The sequence below is a fragment of the Lathamus discolor genome, chromosome 3, assembly GCF_037157495.1.
Source record: "Lathamus discolor isolate bLatDis1 chromosome 3, bLatDis1.hap1, whole genome shotgun sequence".
Taxonomy (NCBI): Eukaryota; Metazoa; Chordata; class Aves; order Psittaciformes; family Psittacidae; genus Lathamus; species Lathamus discolor.
Genome location: NC_088886.1, coordinates 125,076,663 through 125,103,999, shown reverse-complemented (window position 1 = coordinate 125,103,999; position 27,337 = coordinate 125,076,663). Strand labels below are relative to the sequence as shown.

At 46.2% G+C, this 27,337-nt stretch overlaps 1 protein-coding gene across 6 annotated transcripts in view; it reads left to right on the top strand.

Moving 5' to 3' along the window:
• The first annotated feature begins 1,504 nt into the window (after positions 1-1,504).
• MRAS (muscle RAS oncogene homolog) overlaps positions 1,505-27,337 on the top strand; it is a 38,541-nt gene continuing 12,708 nt past the window's right edge. The window contains exons 1-3 of one of the 6 annotated variants that reach the window (XM_065671512.1): positions 1,505-1,608; positions 1,861-2,041; positions 22,204-22,414. In XM_065671512.1, the coding sequence (XP_065527584.1) occupies positions 22,222-22,414 (193 nt within the window). In that variant the 5' untranslated portion in view covers positions 1,505-1,608; positions 1,861-2,041; positions 22,204-22,221. Of the gene's footprint in view, positions 1,609-1,657; positions 2,042-19,414; positions 19,560-22,200; positions 22,415-27,337 lie in introns of those variants that run through there. The other 5 variants (XM_065671513.1, XM_065671514.1, XM_065671516.1 and 2 more) reach the window with 5 other exon arrangements.

Sequence of the window (27,337 nt, the reverse complement as noted above, 5' to 3'; positions counted from 1 at the left end):
ATCTGTTGATTCATGTGAAGAAAACACCTCTATCCAGTGGTTCAGTCCGGAAAGCCTGTAGGAGTTCCCCGGGATGCATTCCCTTGTCTCCAGTTGGGGTGAGATTAGTGCAGACTGCAGGTCGAGCTGGTACAGGCGCTGTGGCCAAGCATGCTCTCTCTCACCCCCTCCATGCTGCTGGACCGATGCAGATTTTGAAGCAGAGACTCATGTATCTTGTTTGTAAAATGGCAGTGTGCTCCCTGCCTCTTACTTAGGTAAGAAAGACAGCACAGAGGACCTCTTTTGTTTTTTGCAGGCCACAGTGTGGTGCCAGACTGTTTTGGGTAAACATTTTCAGGGAGTACTGGGGTGTGCATGATGCTGACTTTGCATGGGAGGGGAACTGGGTCCTTCATTTGTTTGTAAGAACCAATTCAAGTCATACATCTGTTTTGTAAACCAGTATAGAGGTGGGCCCTGACCCAACAAGGTGAATTAGCAGGTGCCTAAACGCAGCCCCACGATGTTTTGGGCACTTGGAATGTGCCGGAGCACACTGAAGGATTGTGCCCAAGATGCTCCCATGGTGGGACATGGGACACAGCCAGACCCACCAGTCCTTACTGACATGAATATACTCTGATAGCTATTGCCTGCTTCCTGTGAAGGCAGGGCACGTAAATAAATGAGTGCATGCACAGAAACAGATGAAGGTGTGAGGTGGCGAAGGAGTCTGCAGGAGAGATGTGAAGCACTGCTTTGGTTTTGTCCCCCAGTGCCAAGGGCACAAAAATGAGGTACGAAAAGTTTATCACTGCCCATGTGTTCCTCTAAGTTCCAACTGGGATGAGGCCTGGTACAGTAAACACAAATTCTGTTATTGTGCTATAAGTTGATAAAGCTTCCTCCTATTTAGTATGAATATATATGTGTGTGTGTGCAAGCATATAGTAGCTGGTTCTTAACGGCACCGTGTGCGTCGTGTTCACGTGGCATGCAATGCATTCGTACAATCCGGTGCCCTCCGGTTGCTGCCCCGTCCATCAAGCAGCACCCGCAGAGGCGCGGTTGTTCTCCCTCCTCCTCTTCCTCGCTCGCTGGCGGCAGCACAGACCCCGCAGCCCGGAGGCTCTGCCCGTCCTCTTTCAGCCCCAAACTCCCAGGGCCCGGGAGAGGCGAGGCACCGGCCGCCCGTCCGCCGGAGCAGCTTAAGGTGCCGCCGCCCGCTCCCGCCGCCGCGGTCCACCTTAACGCGGCGGCGGCGACGGCGGACGGGCCCATTGCCGCACCGGGGGTCGGCGGGCCCCGTCCCCCCGGGAGCCGCGCCGCCTCCCCGCGCCCTCCGGAGAGCGGGGTGAAAATGAGTGAAAAGTGAGAAACACGCCGCTTGTCACCGAGCCGCAGGTGGCGGCGGGTCCCCGCCGCTGAGAAACCCCCTCCTGCGGCACCCGGGCCGGCCCCCGGCGGCGGGGCCGGGCTATTTATAGCAGCCGCCGCGGCGATATAAGGGATGGCCGGGTGCAGGCTCCCCGGCCGCGGCCGCCGGGGCGGGCGGGAGCGGGCGGTGGCGGGCGGCGCTGCCCAGCTGCGGGCGCCTCTGGGCGGGCGCTGAGAGCGCGGCCCCGGGTGAGCGGGGCTTCAGAGACAGGGGGTGGAGGGTCGGCGTTGGGTGGCGCTTTTAGTAGCGGGGGGAAAGACCAGCCCAGTAAATCGCTGTTTGTTTTGTTTCTGTCCGCGATAAGCGAGGGGGTGCGGGATGGCGCCGCGAGGAGTTCCGGCGCCCCACGCGTGACAAGCCTGCGGGCGGGGTGCTCTCGCCGTGACAGCCTGGGATAACTGCGGCGGGGCGCTCCCCGCTCTCCCTTCCTCTTCCCCCAGCGACTCCGGCAGCAGCGCGGTGCCCCGCTCTGGCATGAGCCCCCCCGCGCCGGGAGGAGCGCTCCCCGGGCACCGCCGCCTCCCCTGGCCGGGGATCCGGCTCGGGAAGAACGGGCTGTCGCCGACTGACGCCGCGGAGCCACCGCGCTCGGCAACGCCAGACGCAGAAGGGCTTGGGACGGTACGGTGGCTGCGTGCGCGGCGGCGGCGGATTTGGTGTCCTGGGGGTCTCTTCCCTTCCTTGCTGAACGCTTGAAAAATGGTCCAAAACCACTTTATAAAGCCGTGGTTGGACCGCTGTGGGTTTCATGTCGTGTTCTGGGTGAGTGGTGGCGAGAGGGGTTCCTCTGTGCAATGAGGGACCTTTGTAAACTGGGGACTTGTGCTTTTGTTGCGTGTACCCCCCAGCAGAGTCAGAGCCACGGTAATCTTTTACTTTCCTAGCCGTTGTGTGCTCTGATCTGTGTGTTGCAAGTTTTCTTATCTTCCATTAAAACCGATCTTGGACCACTAAGTACTTTGTGAAAGCTTCCAGATCCATGTGTTTATTTGCTAGAAGAAAGATACAAATGGTGTCTTTAACTACAAAGAAACAAGGCGAGGAGGACATACTCTTTTTCTTTCTTTTTCTTTCTTTTTTTCTGTTTTTGCTTTTTCTCTGCTTTGAGAAAATTAAGTAAGCCACAGTTGAAGGACAAGGACTTTTCAGCTGTTGTGCTTGGGAGTGCTGGGGATTAGAAAGAAAACTTGTAACTTTGTTCTGTTTTGTTTTTAAAACGGCTGAGAAACAGTGTTTAGGAAATCCCGATTTCCAGACAGAGAAACTAAGATAAAGCCATGCTGGCTGCAAGTTGAGGAGCAAGTTACAAATTAGACCTTGGGTGGACCAGTCTCAGCATCCTGTGCTTGGCTGCTTTAGAAACCCTCCCTGACGAGCTGATCACTTCATCCAAGACTTTACACCATGGCAGTTCAGAGTAGAAAAGCGCCTGGCAGAGTCCTGACCCTTGTGTGAGGCTCTCCCCCAGCACAAGTAGCTGCAGCTCTACTGCACCCATCAGCTGGCAGTGTCTACATCAGTTGCCTAACCTTAGGAAAGTGTGAACGCCGAAGCCACCAACTCCTTCAGTACCTTAATTCATCTAAGTCTGGATATAGGTAGCGGGCTTAAAGGGATGTTACTGACTGGAAACATCCTATTTATGTCTTATCTGGAAACTGTTTATACTGTAGTTGGTACTAAGAACAAGCACACCAACTTTATAGTCATACCTAGATGTAGAGGTGCTTTCTGAATTTTCACCATGAAATTATTCAATTAGCTCGGGCCCTTTCTGCACAAGAGAGATGCATTTCAAAGGCCTAAAACTGCATGGGTCATCTCTTGATATCTTTCTTTATGAAAGGTGCCTGTCTGTTGCTCTGAACCCGTTATGGTTATGGGCATTACAAAAAATAGGTCCATTTATTTAAGAGAAACTAGGAGAACAAGGGTGTGGCAAGGCAATTATAAAGTATAGTATTAAAAAAGCCCACTTCTCATTAGCATTGCTTTGGACTGCTTAACTGAGATAGGATTTTCTATGTACTTATGTCTGAAAATATAAAGCTGACAGCATCCTTTTAAAACTACATAAAGTACACACAGAAAAATAGGTGGTTTTCATGTTATAGTTCTGCATCAATTTGTTTGACTTCCTCTGATTTTGTTCCTCCGTTCCAGGAGATATCTCCTAGGATAGAGTTTGTAGCCCAGATTGCAGAGGGCCAAGCACCCCACCAGCGTGACTCCTGAACCAGAGCAGCTGCACCAGGGTCAGAGCTGGCCCAGCATCTAATTACAGAAATTATGTGAAAGGCAGTTTTTATTTATGAAGTCTTTTGTGGGTGTTTTCACAAGCTTGAAATTTTTTCGCATTGGCACTAAAAATTATAGAAACAAAGCTTGACCTCTTCAAGGGGGTAGGTTTTGGTATGGGTTGCATTGGGTGTTGTGTTGTTGTTCTCTTAAATGAACTGAAGCTAACAAAAGGGAGGAATAAAACTGTATCATCTGGTGGTTAGAGAGGATGTCTTTCTTTATCCCCACACACTTTTTGGCACTAGAGAAGACCTGGCATCTGGGGACTGAAAGGAGGAGGATGAGTCCTGTATGTGAGCTGGTGTTGTCATTGGCAAAGTATTACATGAGGGCAATGTAAGGACAAGTGAATGAATGTGATGAATCATTATAATTGACATCATGCTGTGGTTCCTTAGAGCTCTTCTTTAGCTGTGGACAGAAACAGTGTCCTGTACCCAAGACCTGCATGGCCCCTTAGCTTGAACCACATGCTGCTGGTGGTGTTTCACGCTTGAGACCATCAAGGCAGAAACTGCTCTCATCTGATCTTAATTCTGGATGGCTCCTTGGGGAAAGCTGTTTGGCTTCACTTCTGCCCTTTCCTTTTTATCTGCCCTCTTCGGTGTGAAATATTTTCTGTGGCTCGATTCAAGCCAAAAGCCTCTACATACCTCCTGCAGTTGTCAAGCTGGGCACCCCTGCTGACCTGCTGGCTACCTGCAAGTCAATTCGTCAGGATGGATCAGTCTGCCCAATGTTAGCATAAATCCCAGGAATGAAGAGGAGAGTGGTTCTGCATGGTGGCAATGTTTGCATAAGCTTTTACTGTCATAAATAAGTAGATCAGGGTTAGATTTAATATGGAAAACATGGAATTAATTTTCATAGCTTCCAAGACAATATTATAGACAGGGCTGAGGAAGAGAACTGGTGTTAAAAGATATGGAAATCTGCCTTGAAAGTGACCTTTCCAAGATCAACAATATTATTCTTGGTGTCTGAGGCACCCCAGCTTAATGAAGTATAAAGCAGAAGGGGCTGGGAGGATTTGGTCCAAGTGAAAACAGAATGAGCGTGGGACTAGCAGATGGGAGGAATGGTTAGCCCGATCTTTGGTGGAGTTGCGGAGTTATGTTGTTATTGCCTACAGAGGGACTTGAAGATACTTAGTGGGGAGGGGAGTACAGCCTTCCTGTTCTACTTGAATGTCACTGGCTGTATTTTTATCCATAGGGAAACAAAGGTCCATTGCTCCAGTGGGTCACATCCGGAGTGTTTGTATCCAATATAAACCTAGAGCAAGTCCATCAATTTCAATAACATCTGCAATAAGCCACAAATGGCTCTTTCTGAACAGAGAGGCGAAAGGAACAGCTGTAACTTCAGATGCTGGATTTTTTGGCAAGCTCTTTTTTGAGATTTACAACTCTTATTCTCCATTTGAGAGTGTAGTGGAGCAATTGTTGATCCATATATGCATGTATACGTGAACAAATGTCAGTGGAGGAGTAATACAAATGGAAGTCTTGCATAGAGATATGGCAAACTGGCCACTTGTTCTTAGCTGGTGAAACATACAAAAATGTCTCCTGAAATAATGATTGGGGGAAGAGGTGGGGGCAGTTTAATGATATTTTAAAGTAGTCTTGTGTACTTACTTGGCTTTCCTGCTATTTTATACTGCTTCAGATGCTGGTTCTTCATTAAGTGCTGCACTGACCTATAGGTTTCATCAGAGCAACCACTCCAGTGGCTGGAGCTAGCTGAAGAGATGGGAAATCTGTCTCCAGGTACCGTCTCTGACATGCACTGCCTAAAGGCAGGCAGGCAGGCCAAGGTCAGCAGCTGTTACAGATACCCATAACTGCGACTCTGCGTCTCACTGAGCCTCCTTTTCTTCTTTCTAAAATAGGGTAGTGGAAGTTTCTTCTTTGTGGGGTGTGTTGGGAATATAAATACAGCAAATGCAGAGATACTTCAAAGGGATCTAAGTATCTGAGATACTCTGGGTCTGGATTTCACCTTCCTGCTGCTTCTCTTCCGGCCAGAATTTTTTTTGCCATTGATGGGTTTGAGCTTGAACTACTTTCTTGTACTTTCTTCTACTGCTGCTAAAGAGCTGCTTGAAAAGAGTGCTGACACCGCTTTACCTTTTCCTAGACAATATAATGCCTGTCTTTCTTTCTCTTTCAGGAGATCTGCTTCTAGAGAGAGTGTTGTACCAAATACAAGTTTTTGCAATGTGCTCGAATTGTTTTATTCTTCATCCCTCTCAGCTTTCTTCTATTTAAGCCTTTGTTGCTGCAAATTCCATAGTTTCATACAAAGCCTCTTCTTTTGAATGGTCATGGTGTTGTATTGACTTGCTAAACCTACCTGAAGTGGGTGCTTGATTTCATGGACGCGAAGAGTCTATGTATTTTCCCAGAGGTGGGAAAAATGCCCCCAAATGGGTTGCTGATCTATGATGGTTTGCTCTCTCTGATTATTGCCAACTCTTGACTGCATCTGCCTAGTTCTTGGCCTAGAGATGAGTGTCACTGAGGACTTCCTGAGGACTATTTTGCATCTGAATGGTGACTTGTAATGGTGAAATGTTAAGGGCCAGACTCTTGGTTTATGTAGCGACTGGTGTTAGTCCACTGAAGATCAAGCAGCTGTTCAAAGTTTCCATCATCTCCAGTGAAATCAACTAAAACTGCATCAGCTTGCAGCCGGTTTACAATAAACCTGTTCCCTGGGCTGGGGGTTAACTTCACTAAATATCTCCTGGGGTCAGGTCTGCTACTCTTGTATGTGAAAGTAAGTGTTGGTGTGCTTTCTGATCTGCTGGAGTGTAAATGAAGCAAGAAGGTCTTTCACTTACAGGTTCACTCATCAGCATATATTAGTAACGCTCATCAGCTTTTGACTGGAACTTCAATGGCATAATTACTCGGAAAGGCTAACATATTCAAAACTACCTGTGTGACTTTGGGAGTTAGATTCCTAAGAGTCTTAGTCATCATTTTAAACAGGAATCAGCTCTTTAAGCCACACATACTCCTGGAAGCTTTGAGTACAGGCTTCTGTTATCATGTCTTTAAAATGACAGTTTCTGGGATGAGGATGGTGGCTGTGCCACTCCACTCATATCAGATATTAAATAAGGAGGTTGAAACAATTTGAAAAATACTGTGGAAAATAGATTCTCGTGGGTAATCCGACTAGAGAGGTGCAAGATGTAAAAATGTCTACACTTCAGTCACCTGACAGCAGGAAGGATGGGAGCATGTATTTTCAGCTGTGTCTTTAGGACAGCTAGGAGGATGGCTGATGTTTTGGCCATCACAGTAGACAGACACAATTTGATGTACTGAATTTGAACAACTTCTGACAGGGACAGTTTGACAAGTCACCAGGGCAAACACAGTTGTCAAAAGAAACTGATAAACTAAGAAAACAGCTTTGCATAGCCTAGTATTTATGTTTGCATAGGTAAGACTTTAATTTGTTATCAGTCTTCAGTTTCTTTTTGAGCAGTGATGGATTAGTCTTGGTGCTTCTGCAATTTTTAAAGCATTCCTGTAACACTTGTAATGCAAAATCTGTTTATTATGCAACATATCTGTGAGATAGGAGCCAACTATCTCACTTGTACAGCTGGGGCACTGAAGTATTCAGTAAACCTAAACACAGCATGCAGGATCATACAGGAAAGTCTGCAACAGGACAGGCAGGAGAATGCTGAAACTGGTTTTCAATTTCCATGAAAACCACCAAGCTATGGTCTATGCTCTTCCCATCACATTCCTCCTCAGTGCCTCTGAGACAGGCTGAGGCATTTCTTTGGCTAGAAAAGGTGGGGGTTGGCTTTTCTGAGGAGAAAAACTCAAGTCTGGTGATGAAGGGAGGAAGATGATATATATCTGGGGGAAGATGGGGAAGGGGAGCATCGCTCAGCTAGAGGTTCCACTACCACTTCCTCAACAAGCCCAGCTTCCCCCGTGCTGGCACAGACTACTTCACAGCTATTGAAACTCTGTTCCTCTGGGCAAATCCCTGCTCTTCCTGTCCCCAGAGCCAGCTCTGCTGTATTTAATAAAGTTGGTAAGAGTGGCTGGGCTGACATGAAGCCTACTGCCCATCTGCTGCCACTGGGCTGTGTTCCTGTGCTGCCTGGGCTCCCTGGTGAAGGAGAGCTGCCTTCACTCTGTCATGGCCTTAAGAGGGGCACCAGTGCTTTGCTTCTGGGGGAGGAAGCTGTTACAAAGCTGGCAGAAGGAATCTTTTTGGTTGCATGGTGAGCAGTAACAATATGAGTTTTATTGCTCAGAATGTATCCACATTTATGGGATGCTATATTTAAAAGGAGAAAATATGAGTCATGGGGAGCTATGCTAATGCTAAGTATTTATGTCTACCTCTTGTGAGGCTGAAGGCAGCAGGAGTTGAGCAACACTCTTGTGAAGTGTCTAGAGGATTTATGGATCAGACTAAAGCCCACTGAAGTCAGCTGTAAGTCACACTGTGCCGTACCTGGGGCCTGTATTGTGTACCTTGTACTGGCTACAGTGAAATACCCTTCTTGAAAAACCTGAGAGCATTCAGTGTAGTCTGTATAGGAGCTCTCTGAGCTGCAGGCTGCAGCAGAGATCTTACCCTTCTGGCAGTCACTGCTCCTCTGCTAGAAGTCACATCTTGGTCACATCCAGGGGACAGATGTCCCCGTGCCTCTCGGGCCATGCCTACAGCACCACAGGAGCACATACCTGCATGCTCAGTGAGAGCAGCAGAGCCTGGGCACATCTCTGCTTTTGTCTGCTCCTCTACAAGAGCTGTAGCCCCAAAGAGGTGTAAGGTGGGGGGGTCTGCTGCAGTACAAACTGCAGGAGCTCTCTGTTCAGAGACTGCTAGGGATGCAGGGATGCTGGTGTTCATGTACTTTAGCTTATGGCATGTTTTAACAATAATTCAGTTGGCTTGAACTTCGTAATTATGAACAAGCCTTGGGTTTTGTTTGTTTGCTTGCTTGTTTGTTTCATTTGAAAGTTTCTTAATGAAATGGTGTTCTATTTACAAGTGCCTGTTAATTCAGCTTTCCAACTGTCTGCTTGCCAATGTGGCTTGGCTCCAGTCACAGGTAGAAGGGTTGAGACTGGGATGTCACTGCTGGGTGGGCCAAGAACGGAGAATGGAGGAGGACTCGCTGTGAACAAATCGGACAGCACTAGGTGCTTGGAAAATACAGATCTGGTAACAGCAAGGAGCTTTGCAGCTCCTCTGTTTTGCCCACTTTTGAGAGGGAGTTTTTGAAGTGAGTATTAAATAATTCTTAAAGTGAAATCTTCAGGTTTATTGGGCATTTTGGTTTGGGTTTTTTTTTTTTAAGAATTGGTCTTATCAGTATGAAAATGAGCATGCTTGAAGTTTCTTCAACATATTTCCGAGGGGTACACTGGAAAATGGAAAAAGCCGTAATAGTGTAAGGCTGGTTCTGGTTTGTGGAAACAAATACTTGTTTATCTTGCAAATGTGAGAGCTTTTGAATAGGGATCTCTTATTTTTATTGCTGGGAGCACACAGCCTTATGGTAAGTCTGATACACAATAGCTAGAACAAAGACCCACCCAACCCAAGTTAAAAGGATGTTAATGGACATCACTGTAGTGGGAATCTCATGCTTCTTTTTCTTGAACTGTTCTTCTTATTTAAAAGGCAGCTAAAACATCCAGTGTAGTGTGTCTCCAGGCACCTGGTCACTCCAAAAAAGTGTTTAGAAGATTTTCTTCTGTAAAGTTGTGAGCCTGTGATACAAGCTGTCTACTGGTTGGTTGTTGTGACATAGAAAGACTCCAAAAAGGCATGAAGTGACATAGAAAGACTCCAAAAAGGCATGAAATGACAAAAAGTAACAGGATGCAGATGGAATTTAGTCTTTCAGGCACATCCAGACACTGTTATCAGGTCTGTCATCTGTACTTAACATACCCAGATAGCTCTGGAGTGGTCTGCATAGACAGCTGGCAATTTAGTAGAGATTGTGATCTTCAGAAAATATGTGGCTGATGTCTTCTGTAATACTTGGGTTGGAAGTGTTAGTGCCACCAGTCTTAAGTACAAGGGTTGACGGGTGGGGAACATCTATCTATAGAGCAGGAAGAAGTTATTTGGTATCCAGCATTCAGTCCCAAAAGAATCACGAAGGGATTGACAGAGCCTGCTGTGGCGTGGTGAACTGGGAAGGGGGAGATCACTGAACAAATCCCTTTGGCTTAGTGCTTGCTGCTGAGCGGCACTTATGGACTGAGGGTTGGTTTGATGGCTGCTGGCATTTGGTGAGGTCCCCTGCTAACCCTGGGGGAGGAGGAGACATGCTCCAGTACTCTGGGAAAACTAAGCTGTTGTGAATTGGTTTTGTGAAATGGCAACACAATGTCAAGTGTTGCCATCCTAGTTCTCATGGTGTGTGATCTCACTGGTAAGGTACCTGCCTAGCCGCAAGACTACATCAGACATAACCATCCTTGGAGAGCAAAGCAGGTATTTCCGGAGCCTGTCCTGTGCACACCCTGCTTTGCTTCTGCCTGAATAGACCTTGGTGGTAGCTGGTAAAGCATCATAACTCTGGATTAAAAGTCTGAAGATTACGATGAGCTGTAGCAACAAGGAGGACTTCAATGAGTACTTGCAGCTCTTCCCTCAGAAAATATTTTGTAGCTCAAGGGCAGAACGTTTGGAGAGAGACTTCTGTTTCCTCCACATGCTATGGATGCTTTCAGATTTAATCTGCAAACAGGCAAAATAGGAGGCATAAGGAGCTGAGCAGACCATTTGTTTTCTTGAGGTTTGGTCTGGTCTGAACAGATACTGCATGTTCTGTTAAAATGCTCTGCTGAGCATTGTTTCCTCTGTGTATTCTGTGAAATGGTTCCATGCAGCACAGAGATGCTGACAAGATGCTGCATCACCTCTTTCATGTAAGCAGCAAGTGTTTTGTTATGTGATATTTACCTGTGGAGTATTAAGTCCATCTTCAAAAGTTTGACTTGAACTGAACACCTACAGAGTGTGAGAAGTCTTCCCTGTTAATCAGCAAAATTAGCTAAGGGGATATATAATTCCTTATTCTTTTTGCAGTGTAGCAAGTCTGTTTAATTAGGCATCTGGGATTTGAATTATTAAATAACAGAACAGTTTCAATCTACTTTTCTGTTGGTAAAGATCTCCAGCAACCCATTTTATTCCTTGGATTTCTAAATTATGAGCTTCAGAAACTCTTTGAACCTCAGGAGGACGACTTGCTGGATCCAGGAGGGCTAAGAAATACAACTCTTATTCTAAGGTCCCCTGAGCACAGCAAGTCACTCCCCGTTGTTTACCCACCAGCCTCACAAGAATATGGAAATAAATGTTAGGTTGTCGAAGCGAAGCAGAAAAATGATGGTTTTGGCCATATCCTGCGTTGAAGCATCTGTTTGGTTTCGTGCAGTGTAAGAATAAATCTATTTGCTGCACAAAATACTGGGAGCAGTTCTCTGGCTTGGAGGTGAGATTGCCTGATCTGTTTTGAGGTTAAAATATATGATAGGAAAAAATAACAGTAGTTGCAGTTTGCATGGGCTTGGGAAGGCCCACAGAGACGTGCACAGATCTAGCCAAGAGGCAGACAGCGATAAAGAGGGGTCGTCTAAGCAAAGTGGTAAAGAGTTGCAGAACTCAAGTGGTCAATGGAGGTCTGCCACGTTCAAGGCGGTGAACAGGGAGCTGGGGAAGGCAGTAACATGGTCAGGCAGAGGTGCAGGCAGCCCTGGTCAGGGTGTCATTGTGGGCTGCAGGACATGAGGGACTTGCTGACAAAGCCACCTGAACCCAACAAGCCCTGGGGACATCTCTCAGCCTCAGGAGCAGTCCAGCTTTCCAAGCCCTCCTGACCCCAGGGTAATGTGCTCTTGCTCCTGTTTGAGATCAGTACACTTCAAAAGCCTTGTCAAATGGAGGGGTGGATGGACACGATGGGTGGATTTGATGACCCGAGTATTTCACCTTCCTAGGGCTGGGCTTATTCCAAACTTGTGTCTCTGTGTGGTAAAAGAATATGAACCAAAAGTGCTGAGAGGTGCAGTGGTTAAATTGAAACATGCTGTGGCAGGATTAAAGTAATCTTGTCCCTTACCAGCCCTTAATGCTTTGGGGCTTTATTTATTTGTTTATTTTTTTCCGAGTGTCTGCAATCCATGCTCGCTCTATCTGTGCCTTAGTAGAGAGATTTTTATATGCAGAAACATGTCAAGACACTATCGGGGTAAACCATCCCATGTTGTGTTACAGCTCCCAAGGTCAAGCTAAAATGTCAAGATATCTACAGTTGTCTTTCAGCTCAGATTTTGTTTTTGTGGTGTCCTTGAATGTACTGAAAAAGACGTGGAGTAAACGTCCCTTCAGGAGAGCCCAGCAGTTCAAAGGGCCAAATCAAAAATTCTTACCCTTTCTGTGAGTCTTGTAATGTAAAATGTGATGCAAATGAGAGAGTGACTTGAGCTGCCAAGACTAAGGCTAACTAAGGCTTTGGTTGGTGTTTAAAAATAATGGCACTATATAGGCATAGGAATGGCATATGAGGTCTGCCAGGTCAGAGCGACACAACACTGCATCCCACTATTTTTGAGAAAACACCTTGATGTCTTGACTCCATTGTGACTTTGCAGGGGATAGGTGTACTTCACAGCTACGTGGTGGATGGCATTTAAAACTAGATCTTGCTGGCTCCAATGGCAGAGCCTAAACATTTCTATGACGCTTCTCAGCCAAGGTCTGTAGGGGATTGAAACTCAGGAGAACTTGAGCAAGGAAACATGTTCAAACAGAGCAGAATAATTGAACCAAAGCAATGCTCTTGAAGAGCTAATCAAGGACCAGAGATGATTCTTTGAAAGTAGCCCTTGAACTGATTTAGAAACTTTGTCAAGTTACTTTGCTTTGTTCAGTTCATTCATGGTCTTACCTGCGAAACAGGCCTTCCTATTGCCCAGGTAAAGCACCAGTCCTGTACACTTGCGGGAGCGAGTGCTCTCTACCGCTCCAGGTACAACTGCACATAGTACCACTCACATTTAAGGAAAGGTGTGTCTAGCCCCAGTAAATAACAGGCAATGTGATGATGTCATTGTCTTATCAATGCTTTATTCTCTTGTCCCATCAAAGGTCCTTATCCGCCCCTTCGCCAGTACTGAGTGGCATGTTTGCTGTCTGCATTGCTGCGGGGAAGGAGGATCTTGGTGGGTCAGCTGTAGCCCAGCACATGTCATCCCTCTGGCACAGCATCTCCTCAGGGAACCTGACTGTATAGTTTCTGGAAATCTGTTAGTGTCAGTTCGATGATAAGGCAGACAGCATCATCTTTCGTGTAGGGCACTGGGAGGCTGAGTACTTCTGAAATGAGCATATGCACATGTGGTGTGTTCTTCCTGTGTGACCATGAGAACCAGTTTATAGGAAAAAGCAGAAGACGTTATTGTTTAGTGTGTGTGAGAGATGCTTTGTGGCAATGCCAGTGGAGGGTATGCCTCTCCCTTTTCCCTTAACTAGGAAAAGACTTTGCTGTTGCTTTTTCTTTTCTCCTTTTTTTTCCCAAATGGCAATTCATTTTCAAGGAGGTTTATCTTTTCGTAAAGTTGAGTGGATTTCTGATGTGATTGTACAGAGGGTAGTGGTGGTTGGAGCCCTGCTGTTGCCTCGCTCATAGGAGGTGCTTCATGAGAGTGCAAAACACTTTTGAGGTATGATTTCCCATAGCATGCTAATCCAGTGAAGTGCTGTAGACTCGCTTGCTGGCTCTGTTTAAATCCATAATGCAGCACCATCTGCCAAACCATGGGGCATAATGAAAGTGTTAATGAATGTACATATATACCCTCCCACGCAGCTGCAAGTTGAATGACTTAAAAGTTGAGGCAGAGGATTTAGACGGAGCATAGAAGGAACCAGGCTTAGGGTATCCTGATGCAGGTCTGTGCTGAAACTAGTGGGTGGGCGAGGGGTGGACAGGGGTCTAAAGCTGGGTCAACTGACCCATAGGGTGCTTTCAAAGATGTGTTGATTTTCAGCTGCTGCTCACCAGTATATGGAATAATCCACTTGTGACACCCGAGAAGAAACTTGAGCATTCAACAGGAAAGCACAGGTACTGAGCAGCACTGGCTGGGACCCCAGTACATCTTTTCCAGAGGGGTATCCTCATAGGATGCTTCTGTCTCATACTGGCAGGGTGAATGCACTCAATAGGAGGGAGGATTTGAGTCATGCATAGGTAAACTGTGTTCTTCAGGGGTGGTTTGGCCAGTTGCCTGCTGGTCTGAGTGTCAGGGTGTGCATTTGCCACCAAGAGGGTTTGCCCAGGCTGGCAGGGAGCAGGAGGAGGCCAGCAGGGAGGGAGCTGACAGCCAAGGAGGTAGACAAAGAGCAGGGCTGAGGAGAGGCACCGGGGCTGGCCTGGCACGTTGCTGGAATGCTGGCAGTCCTGCAATGCAGCCTGTCCTCAGGCAGGTTCATGGGGACATTATGACTGTGCAGAGCTGTACATCACCATATGCAGGGCAGAGGAGGTGGCCATGCACCCCCTCCATCCTGCACCCCCTCACCCTGGTACCCAGCCCCACGCTCTGCCCACTCTCCTCTGTCAGACAAGCCTGTTGAATTTGCCAAGTATGGAGTCGCCTCCCTAGCATGTTGTGCATAAATAAGAGGCTCATGCTCTTGGTGGACACTGTGATGAGCCTGGAAAAAATTACAGTTATGGGTCCTGGGCCAGTGATGAGATCTTGGAGTCTTCCAAGTGACAGAGTAATGATACGGACCCAGAAAATGGCTAGAAAATAGCCTTCAATTCAGTTCTCGGATTTAGAGTCATGAAATTGTACCTAAAATCTGCCAAGTTCCTATTTGAGTGAACCTAAGAGATCGTGTCTGTATGATCATGGGAGATGGCTGTTCCTTCATCTTCTGAAGACCGTGCTGGTGAAGCTTTACTAAAGCTCCAGTGTCACAGGATAGCATGCTTTGTGCTCTACTGTATTTGTAAATTAGTATGAAATGGGCTGTGGGGAACCAGGAGGACTGCCCTCAACCCAGGAGCCTGGGAAAATTGACAGCCCTACAAGCCTGCCCTGTTCCCTGGGGTGTAGAAATGTTGCAGAAACATCTGTGCTGTCCCATAGCTCACAGGTGGTTCCAGGGAACACTGTGATGTGGAAAGGGAATGGGTGATCTGTCTGTTTTTCCATCCATTATGGACAATAGTCTTTTTTTTCCTAGAAAGAACATAGTCGTGAGTTAAGTTTTGGAGAATGTGTGTGGTAGAGGACAGGTTTTGGAAATAACCTGGAGATCCCCACTCTTCTCACTTTCATGTGTCTGCCACAAGAGAGGGAGCATCCACCTGGGACTTGATAGCATTTACCCATCCTCTCGTGGAAATGCTATTACCAGGGACCTTCACAGCCTTCAGCTCTCTATAGCTGTCTGAAGAGATGCAAAATGTGTTTGCCAGGAGGGAAGGGAGCCTTTAAAAAGCCATTTACATCCCAAAAGACATCCGGTAGCAACACTGAAGATGTAAAAAGCATTAAATATGGAGTTGAGCCTGACTGGAAGACAAACTTGGAGCCAGATGCATTGACTGATTTTCAGGAGGGTGACTGGAATGAGATGGCCCTGTACCCTTTCTATTCATAAACTATCTCCAAAGCAGCCGTAGGTGCCATGAAGTCTGTGCATTGACTCAACCCTGTGCATGGCATGATGTGCCTAAGACTACAGTGCAATAAGCCATCAAAAAGCTGGGTGGATGGATGGGTGCCCCCTTTGTTTTGACAGGGGGATACTGGGCCATGGTGGAGAAGGTGGGGCGGAGATATGAAGATAGTCCATGCTGGGCAGTTCTTGGTGCTGCTCAGGATCCCCCCACAGCCCCATGCTACGGTACATGAATTCATTGCATGGACCAGTTCTGACTGCCCAAGTTGATGCTGGCCAAGGCCAGGAGGACTGTGCCACACACATCTGGCTGCACGATGCACATCTGGCTGCATCACCAGGAGCAGGGCCATGTGCAGGCAGGAGAGCATCTGGCTGCAGAGCACTGCTGTAGCACTGGGTCGTTGCTTTGGAAACCTTACTGAGCAGTATAAGAGCAGCAAAGCTACCTAGGGCAGTAGATTTGGGGTCTTTTTATTGGTGTGTCAGCAGGCTGGGATGTGTAGGAGGGAAGCTGCCCATTTCCAGGGATTGTGTGAGCAGGAAGGGCAGCTATTGGAATTCGAAGCCACTTCCTCCACTGTAAATTTGTTCTTGTGTTATCTCTGGCTGGGCAGGGCAGGGGAACATCTTGGCTATCTGATTTTTTGCTACAGTATGTTTAGGTCAGCTTCATCAGTTCCATGATAACATAGGAGAGGCATTCCTGGCCTCACCAGCAAAGAATTTTCAAGAGTAGTACCAGGAATCTGTCATCCCCTAATGTTTCCTGAGAGAATTGGAAAGAAATGAGTATAGAAAAGGATGGTGGATTTAAATACACAAGATGTGATGGAAGTAGAAGTAGCTGAGCCATCTGCTTCTTCAGGCCCCAGTTATTGTGCAGGGATGCTCTCATTTCATGTGGTGGCAAAAGACTTGGATCACACCTGCGGTGGACACTCCTAAACTGGCAACCATGCAGTTTTAATCAAGGTCTGAGTGATAGAGGAATGAATCTTGTGTAACTACTTTCTGGTCACGTATCCGGATTCTCTTACAGAACTGTAACTCTGCAGATGACCCAGATCTGACTCGAGTGTTGTTTTTAATTAAAAAAAAATAATAAAAAATTCTGGCTTCTGCATCCAACTGTTGGCTTGTCAGCGTGACAGGAATCTTCTTATGTATTTTGAAAAGGGCACTACATCACCAAGAGAAGCGGGCTGAAGATTAATGGAGTTGTGGGAGGTGGAGGAGGAGTTGGGGGAGGGAAGCGGAGTTTGTTCCAGATGACATTTGTCAGTATGATCAATGCATGCTGTGCTGCATTTGCATACAGATCAGGACACGGACAAGCACGTGCTTCCATGTAAATAGGAGTGAACCTGCAGCACAACCTGGCCACTGGAAAGCTGCTGCTCAGTGCTACAGCAAGGGCTCCTTATTAGCGCTTAAGGATTCGCAACGCAGAGAGATGGGGGCCGCCTACCACCTAAGCAATTTTCAGTGATGTGGCTTTTTATTAGTATTATTTCTTCAGACTATAATTCCATGTTTCCTGAAATAACAACCAAGTATTCATCAGGCAGCTACTGCCTTTAGCTGCCTTTTGTGTGAATCTGAAGTGCTTCATTACTCCCCCGGTGCGTTTTCTTTCTCTTACAGTAAATCTGAGCAGCATCTGTGTGGTGGGGGAGGTGATACGATCTTAGGTTGAAAAGGAGAAAAGGTCTGGCTGGCACAGGAAGCCAACGAGGAGCTCAGAGAGTACAACCTTCAGGGTTCAGCATCTTTTTGCACTGGAGGAGAATTCACAGGCCACTTCCAGGATTCACAGCTATATCCCCCAAATTCAAAACCCAACCAGTTGCAGCTCTTTATTGCTGGGTTGAGGATTTTCTTTTTAAACAACAGTTGAATTTTGACCTTATTTTTTTCTTTAGTAGAACTCTGATAGTGCTTTGATCATTGCTCCAAAAGGAAATGCCTGTAATTTCCTGTGCAGGTCTTGCCAGGTGCTGGGCTCCATCAGATCTCCTGGAAGCTGATGGGAGTTGAGAGCACTCTCACCTGATAGGATCCACCTTACTGGAAAGCCTCAGAGAGTTGAAATTTCACTTGTGTTTTTAACAACTTAATGCCATAACTACAAAGGGCATTAGGCTCTGGCTTTCCGCATTACAGATCTCTTCCATGCTGACTTCCCACTGAAGACCAGCTTTTGCTTGGTGTATTCTTTTTGAGGCATTGACCAGACAGGAAATCTGCTAGACTGGAGGAAACTTGGCTAAGAGTTTATCATCTTTCTTTAATAACTGGTGGTGGTTGTTCATGCACCTGTGGGTCCTTTGGCTCTCAAAAGTCTGGGACACAGTCATGCCTACTTGAGGGAGAAATTCCTGGAGTTCATTCAGTCCTGAGCAGTATGACTCGGGGGAAGCAGCTGCCTCCTAAGAGGGCATGTCCTGGGTTTCAAGGGTTTTCAGTAGCTCCCAGCCCAAGGAATTGGCTACAACACATAAGGCTGAACTATTTTCGTACCTGGCGAGCGTCTCTGGGTGTGTTGTGGTGGTTGTGTGGCTGCAGCCAGAAGTCTGCAGGAGGAAGAGAGAGGGATGTGTTCAGATCTTGTAGTGTTTCAGCCCTCGAGGCATTGCATGTTGCTGCTAATGCTTGCAAAGTGGCCAGGTAAAAGGGCATAATTGAGTGAGCTGTGGCTAGAGGAAGAGTTGTTAATTGCAACTGTAGGAGTAGTTGGCAACCTTGGTGGCCGATAGTCAGCTCAAGCGAGGTTGGTGTCCTCAGGTATACAGAGTTCTGGCAGGGTGTGTGTGAAGAGCTATCCATGGGCCAAACCAAGCCAATGATAGAAAAATTCCCTTGGCCATGGGCTGGTGGAATTGGTCAGCATACATGCATACACTGAAGTATATGCTGAATCCAAACCTCAGCCTATTGCTATAGTGGATGCAGGCTCTCCAAAGTTGTCTGTATCGGAGGGCTGCAGCAGAGGAGGAGGGATCTGGTGGTTCCCACGCAGATCCTGCTGCAGCTTTTTCTTGAGGTTTCATAACATATTTAAGCAATTTGTGTTGTGTGTTGCCATGGAGACTGTAAATCACTGCCATGTGGGCTTCTCTGTCAGGGAGCCCGTGTTTTAATTGCACTAACCCCCCCTGCAAATTCAGGGCTTGGCTCTGAGCTCATTTACCTGCTGTAATGGTTTTGCCCTGGGAGCTCTGCCTGCAGGAGAGCAGAGCTGGAACCGGGTTTAGGGATACTTACACATCAGATATCTGCAGTTGATTTTATTATTGTCGTATGTGGCCATACCTCTGCCCAGATGAACAGAAACTACAATGATTTACACAATCTGAGGTCTGTCCTGCTTACATTCAGGGCAAGTGTTGCAGTGAGGATAGGGATTCGTTACACAACCTACATGTTTTGGTGGCCTGTTGGGGCTTGGTGGTCCAGTCACACATACCAAGCTGAGTTTCTCCATCTTTGGTGTCTTTATGTTACTTAGCTGCTCCAAGGGGATAGCTCAGCCCTTCCACTCCATTCCCATGCCCAGAGAGGTAAATGGGGTTTTATGCAGTTTATTCTGCCTCTATAAAAAAAATACCAATTTTGCAGAAGAGGCTCAGCCCCGTTGATACTCTTGGGTCAGCATTTCTCTTTTCTCTTTGATATCTGGCCCAGGACCAGACACATTTCTGACTGTCTCAGCATTACTGGCTCGTGCTGTCAGGACACAGATCTTGCCAGCACATATGAAGACAGTTGTATAAATCAGCCTCCTTCCAGTGACTTAACCAGAGCCCCGACAGCATTCATCAGTGTAGGGTATGAATCCTTCTTTTGGCTCCTTCAAAATAAACAACTGTATAAGTCGTAAGATGATTATCATCAGAGCTTATTAGTGTATTACCACATGCTGCTTTGTATTCAGACAATAGATAAAAACATCTGTGCTTCATTTTTCTCACTCAGATCTACAGCAAACACGCTTATTCTTGCTCCTATCTGAGGAGGACTCTGTCAGTACTCTGGCCAAAAACACGTGAAAATCAGCCCAAGTCTTGTGCACTTGCCTCTAGCAACATAACCAGCCAGCGTGGAAGCTCTGCACACCTTTGTGAGTGTTTAATGTTTTCCAGGAGGTGACATATGTTGATTTTAAGGTTTGATTTATTGGCTGGTTTAGATGATAATCTTGTCAAGGCATGAGCTGTCTTCTTGCTATGGTTATCAGGGCAAGTGGAGGTGTACAGCGATTAAAGTACTTGGCTTTCAGAGGGTTTGCATTACATACCTGCATGTTGAGAGCACAGGGCCTGCCATCTCAGTAAAAGGAGGACTGTTTCCAGGAGCAGTAGAAACAGCCTTGCAGAAACATCTAATCTTGCTGCCTTTTGACACTCAATAGAAGTTTTCATCTGTTCATGATAGCATCACCTAAAATGCAGGGCGTTGTGCTCAACAAACCAGCCTACAGTTCTTTAATTTTACTTTTTTTTCTTCCCAGTTCTTGCTATTCTCCCCAAGCTACATAATATTCAGCCTGGTAGCTTAGACATTTACTATGACAGTACGACCCAGTTCAACCCATAAGCGTGGACAGAGTCACTGTTTATACAACGGGCTAAATATTATCCTAGTACTTTGGGAAGCATTTCATGCAAGATAAGCTCAAGGCTTCTGAGGAGCGAGTTGAAGGGGCTGGTACAAAATGTCAGTGAAAATGTAACACTTGTCTGCCAAGCAGTAGCTTGTGGTTTTGTGATGAGGTCAAAAATCGTGCACAAACGGAGTTTGGTTTTCACATCCGCAGCCTGTCCCCCTCCATGTCAATAACAATCAGTCTTTCATACCGCCTGGCCAGAGCTGCTCTGCCATCTAGAGAAGGATGGGATGAAATCTTGGCCAGAGGCAAAGAAAAAAATTGTCATCAAAATGTGTTGGGGGGGAGGGTTAGGGTTTTAGCCAGGGTCTCTATCCTAACAAGCCTGTGAGGACTGTCTGACCCGAGCAGGATTACACAGAAAATCTTGGTCTTTCAAGCAAAAAATGAGAAAATTATTTGAAATTCATACGTTTCTATGCAGCCAAGCATGCTGCTTGTTGCTGTATGATCTTGTAAACATGAGAAAATTGCTTGCTCTGCCAAAATTCAGGGTGAGAAACCTTTCCTTGGGGTTATGATGAGGAACTGCAGTAAGACTGGTTGAGACCTCAGCTGGTGCTTGGTCTCATTCTCTCCATCCATCAGCTCTTGCTTACAGTGGAAATTCTTGTTGTTGTCAAGAATTTCCTCCAAAGATAGTTTAGAAACAGGCAGACTTAACCGTGTTTCTTCTTGCTGTGAAGATTTTGTCTTGCCTCAGCTAAGAGAAGAAGCCTTTGCAGTTCTTACTGCCCTCAGTGATCTCATCTTTGTGACCACGTTCTTTCTCTGTCTATAGGGTTTTCTTTCTAGAGAGGAAACTAAGACAGTTCCTCTACATGTGATTCAAGGAGAATCAGGATACCAACAGTTTATGGAGGTTCCCTCAGTGCAGCCAGCCCAGTCTTCATCCCCCCCTTAGCACTGATCCCAGCCAGCGCCTGCAGCCCAAAGGGCATGAGTAAAACCAAAATGGATGCGAGCAGCTGCCTGCAGAAAGTGTCACCACAGCTGCTCTCGTGCTGGAAAGCTTGCGTCAGGAAAACCAGCACCAAGGAAATCAGCTGCCCTCTTTTAAGCCTTATCACCAGTGCTGCCTGCGGGCGGGTGCAGGGCACTGGCCTGCCTTAGCATATGTACAGGACTGCTTGCCTGGCTTCTTAAACAAGCAGTCAGGGCTGCTGGGTGATGAAACAGGCTGTTCAGCAGTGGCTGCCTCTTCTTTCTCCACACATGTGTGCCGTTGCCCAGTTGCAGCCAGTGAATTTTTTTCTGCTTTCTTGTAAGAGTCAGTTCCTCCCTGGCTCACCCGGGCTGGGGGAGCAGTGTGGCTGTGCTGCAGGGGAAGCTGCTCTCCTGGCTCTCTGGGCTGTGTCATAGCCACAGAAACCAGCCTTCCTGCCACAGCAGGGTTGGGGCTGTTGAAAAAGAGAAAAGGCAAAAAAAGGCAAAACAAAAGACACCTGTTGTTCCTGGCCTGCTGCCGCCTAGTTTTTATTACTTGAACTTAAAGATGAGACAAAAGAGAGCGGCTGAGTGCATTTATGTCTCCCACAGAGCCAGGATTGGACCTTTAGGTCCAGTTTCATCCATCATTGCTGGTTCTGCCTGTGGGTCTGGCTCCAGGATGCTTGCTGTACCCTGTGAATGAAGCACCATTTAATGCCTGCTGTACCCTGGGCTAAGCAGTGAACAATAGCACGGCTGTGGTTTATCAATGGGATTTGGTCACTGACAACTGGAAGTTATCTGAAGCTTGAAAAATGTGCTGAGGCAGGCTGATTTTGGGCATGGCCGTGTGGGCACAGCCCTATGGGAAAGGTATTTAGATGATAAAAGTTCTGCACTTGCATTGGGTGGCAATTAGGGATGCTTGTAGACGAGGCAGGAGTAGACTGAACCACAGTGGTGGGGTTGTCTGCACTTCTAAGTGATGGGTCTGAGTTGCGGTAGAGCTGTTGGGGAGCATAGGTGCTGCTGCTCCTGTCCAAAAGGACTCTGGATGTCAGTGCTGCCTTCATCCTTGCTTCTTAGACAGGAGGTAAAAGCAACCTTGTGCATGTTGTCCTCTTTTTGTTGCTTATGGGTGATCAGAGATGATCTCTTTCTTCAGCAGGTCTAGCACGCTGGAAGCATGGCTACAAGTGCCGTTCCCAGTGAAAACCTCCCCACATACAAGCTGGTGGTGGTTGGAGATGGTGGCGTGGGGAAGAGTGCTCTCACCATTCAGTTTTTCCAGAAGATTTTTGTGCCGGATTATGACCCAACTATTGAAGACTCCTATCTGAAGCACACAGAAATAGATGGGCAATGGGCAATTCTTGATGGTAAGCAAACTATACTCATACTCCCTCTTCCCTTACAGTTGAGTATAAATGCAAATAGACCTCAATGCCTTCCACAGCGTGTTGTGCCCTTGTGTTCCTGCTACTCTTCTGCGGGCTGCCAGGAATTTCAGTGCAAACTGGCCTGTGAGCTGCAGTGTGTGGTCTGCAGCTGGTCTCCAGCAACACTTCTGCTTCCAGTTGCATTGGTTCCAGTTCTGCACAGAAATGTTTCTAACAGAAGTGTAAAAACCTATAGATCATCATAGACATTTGGGGTAGGTTTCTACAAAAGATGAATTATAGCACTGTGAGGTAGCTCTTGCTAATGGTACTTCATTGCGGTTAGGCTCATCCCTTGGGAAATACCACTGAGTGGGTAACTGAATGGGAAAGATAACCAGAAAGAACATTTAATCAAAGCTGTCATCCACTGACAGTGAAGAATTGTAACACCTCTTAACTCCCTTCATTCAGGCATGATGTTTTCATATCTAGTTACCTTTTTTATTTAACTATGGGTAGGGTAGCAGCCTGGAGAATTGCTGCAACCAAGATCTTTCAGCTCTTTGAAGAAAAACTGCCTTTTTTCTCTCTCTTTTTTTTTTTTTTTTTTTTAAGGCACCCAAAACCCAAGAAAACCCAAACCAGCCAACACCCCCCCCAAAAAAAAAAAAAAAAGTCTTAATTCTGCAGATGCGGAAAATACCTTATATTACCTAAAGCTATAGCTTACTAGTTTGTGCTGCAACACTGACCGTAGCCATAAGGGGAATGTTGCTGTTAAATGTTACAAGTTTTATTTGGTTTTATGCAACAGTTAGGTAGTTCATAAAAGCAAGCATTTCGTGCCTTAATTACCTAAGTGCATGTATGTGGCCACTAACACAACTGAACTAAATTTAACCTTACTTGGGTGAAGTTCCTACCTCCACCCTTTTGTCATCAAGGTGCTGAAGATCTTTGGTGTCTCTGCGTATGTATCATTGGTGTGTGGGGACAGAAAACTGGGGGAATGACATGAGCAGTGGAACGTGGAGGCTGGTTGGGTTTCCTGGGTAGACCACAAGCTTGGTCTGGATACTTGACATCTTGGTTGTGCTCTTAAGTACAAAGCCCAAATGTGTCTCGTTTTAAACTGCATCAGAGAGACCTGCTCTCAATTAATCATCACATAATGTACCTGTGCACCTCTTTTTTAAATGCCAGTATTGTATAAAAGAAAAATCCAGTCCTGCTGTAAATGAAAACCGTACTTTCCTTTTAGTCCAGAATCCAGCCCTCTGAAACGAGCAACCTTTATCTTTGCTGGTATGCTCCATGATCTGACACAACAGTGCCAGGTGCTGTACACACTGGTGTTGGCATAGACTGGGTTTGGTAAAACAAACAAAGAAACAAACAAAAAAACCCAACAGCAGTAAACAGCCCTGACCTGGGTGGGAATGGGAAAAGAGGTGTTTTTCCAACAAGCAGTAACTTAACCCTTTGTTTTAATGAAAAAGCCTTTCTTTTGTTCAGAAGGGGTTTGGTGGCTGCATTTGGGCTGAACTGAATTCAGCTGTGGCCTTGAATGGCATGTTGGGAACCCCTGACTTTCAGAGTTCATATGCCCACAGAAGCCTTGTAGCCACAGAAGTGAAACTGCAGCTTCTCCTTCTCTTTCTTACTGCTTGAGATTTTGAACAATCAGAATTTTGGAAGAAAGACAGTATTCTTGCTTGGAAAAGCATGTGAGCCTTTACTATCTGTCTAGTAGAAACAGGGCATGAAGACTATCATGTGTGTCTTCTGCCACAGCTTATTGGCTTTGGATCTAGGCCATCCTCAGAGGTCACTATATACTTGGACAGCTGCTCTTGTTGCGGTTACACGTGGTTGCATGAATCCCTTATGGTATAAAATTAGGGACAGACATGATAGGAAGGGTGAAGATGCATCATAATAAATTCTAGACTTCCCAGTTGTCCTTTAAGACCAAATCCTTTCATGCAGTCCTCCGTAGGAAGCAGAAGCTGCCCACCGCCAAAATAAGAGCAGTTTTAGACGAGGAGACTACCAAGTGAGGATATAGCGTGAAGGGCTCTGTAAGTTCCTGAGTTTTCAGAAATAGTTATTAAAAAAATAAACAACAAATACATTGGCATCCAACAACTTGAAAACAAACAAACAAGAAAACCCCAAACCCACAGCCCACCCTTTTCCAGGCTGTTGCCTGAGCAGTTCCGTAAAAAGCATTTCTGGCATTTGCTATCTACACCAGCATTATGTTGTAAAAAAACCCTTGTGCTAGCCAGCTTGCATAAAGCATTTGGCTTCTCTCCATGAAGACCTCCACCCACTAACATTCAATAGCACTAACTGGCAGTGTGATGAAATGTTTTACTTGCATTTTTTTCCTTTGCTGAAATCTCTCACTGAAAGTAGAATGGAATAGGCTTTTATTTCAGATTTGAGACCTTGGAGCCAAACATATGTTCAAACTTTCACATATTTGCTCACTGGCTTGGGCATGTCTCTGTGTCTTATTTTCTCACCAAAGAAGAGTCTTTGATACTTCCCTGCCTCCCAGAAGATTGTGGGACCTGTGCTTGCTGTGTTCAAGGCCAACACTACACAAAAATACTTTATTGTTGGCGTTACATCAGCTTTATAAGAGACCATTGTTGCAGTGTTTGGAGGACAAGTGTTGTAGAGTGGAACAGGGCACTTAACCTGAATGAGGGCACAAGCAATTTGTGGCTAGCCCCTTTTTTCAGTTGCTACCACCCCAATGAGGCTTTTAGATCAGCCTCCAATTTTCTCAGCATATGTTATCTTCATTTATTCCCGGCTATTCATGCTGAAATCAACATGCTGATGTGCTTGGTTAAATGAATTCACACGCAGGTGCTGTATAGACATATCAGGTCAGAATCAAGTGGGGGCCAGGGTTAATCTACTTTGATCCAATTGAGTTGCCGTCATTAATTTTGTACACTCTTCTCTGTGTGCAGGCTAACTTAGCAATTCGCAAATGATGGTGTGGCTGCAAAATGCCATGGAATTAATCATCTGGGCATGAAGACAAAAGTGGAATACCTTAGTAAGGCAAAAAAATCCCAATGGTTCAAAATCCTTATGGCTCGTAAACCACACAGAGATAAAAAGGTGCCAAGGAAGAGGAGAGGAAGAGATGGTCAGAAGCATATGGCTTGGGCTTATTGATGAATTGGGCTAAATTCTTTGCTGTCAGTAGGGCTGTGCCAATTGGTACCAGCAAAGCAGGAAACTGTGCCTGTGCATTGGTGGAAGGAGGCTGTAGTCTTCCTCCTCTTCCCTTTACTTACCCTAGTTTGATTTAGATTACACTCACCGCCTAGAAGTTGTCTTCCTGCTCCTGAGCTTCAGTTTTTCATTGTGTTTCTTTTCTTCCCAAGTCTGCCTCTCAATCCCTGGGGGTTCTTGCATTGGGCTAGATCTGCACAGCGCTGGTGGGCAGCCCTGTGGAGTAACACCAAGCACCATTCCTTCTGCCAGGCTCCCTTGTGTTTCCCATGCACCACTTTTTGCTGCTAGTCATCCCAGGACAGTCTGTCTGCTTTTCTCCTCAGGAAGCTTGGGAACAATTCAGCCAGGAGGCCAGAGCGAGATCAAAGGTCACTTCAGACTTGCAGGCAGAAGGGTTGGTTTGCAGCTTGATTTCTTTCTCTCTTTTTTTTTTTATTTAAACTCTGGGTCGCATCATTGAAAGAATTAAAATTCAAATGAAGTTTGTACTTTAGTTCTTTTATTTGTGTGTACAGTATTTTTCCTCCCTTAATTGCTGGGATTTTGCAACCTTGAAAGAGGGTTTTTTTCTTGGGTTGTGGGGATTTTTTTCCTGCCAGGAAAATTTTGATGTTGCAACATGGAAAACACAAGGCTTTGAATACTTGCCCTTTGTTAGAGAAAGAGCTCCTTTAAGGGCTCACATCTTTATTCTGGTTATTGATGTGTAAGTCTTTCTTTTGAAGGCCCCTCTTCTTTTTCCTTAAAGAAAGGGCAAGAATTCAAGTTGGGAAAGAACTTGGGTTTTCCATGTTATAACATCAGTGTATTTAGTTAGGGCACAGAAGAAGGGCTCATAAAAGCCCGTGTTTCCCCATCACATGTGTTTGCCGGAGGAAAGCTCTCATTCCTGGACCAGTGTGGGCAGTGTGGTTGTATCTGGGAAGGAGCGGAAGTATCAGAATGACCAGGTGAAGCACCTACCTCACCTGCAGCAAAGCATTGCCACCTCATACCTCTTCAGGGTGACTTGGGGCGGGGGAATACAGAATATAAGCCGTGGCCCCTGCACTCTAACTGCTCATCACCCAGAATACTAATTCCTCAGCTGAAGCAAATGGCTGATGGGGGTGTCCTCTCCCACTGCACTGCTGATGAAGGAAGACGAAGACCGTGGAGATGACTTTCCTTAGCCTGGGACTTGTTAGTTTGACTTGTCAAGTCAAGTTAAGTTTTCCCTTGAGCTTCACTATCAAGGTGCAGAGTAACTGGGGATGGAGTTTCTCTCTGTCCTTGCCTTTAGAAGAAGAGCTGCCATGCCAAGAGGAAAGCAAGACTAGGGGAAAGAAGCACTATGAGTCCCGCTCTGTAACTTGTGGTCCTCTGACAGTGCTGCATTCCCAGGTCTGTGCTTTGCTCCAGGGACTTTTCCTGTATTACATATTAAGAAGTCAAAGAAGCAGAAGACGCCTGGAGTTGCTCCTTTGTGCAGCTCCTCTCCCTGGCACTGTCAGCTCAGGTTCCTATCTGCCTGCTCACCCATCCAGCCCCTTAACAGCTTACGCATGTGCTGGACTTACATAGCCAAACAGATTTATTGGAGACTGCTTTCAAAACGCAAGTTGTACACATTGTGCTTGCCTTTCCGAGCATGAGATCGAGGTAGGTGCTAACAAC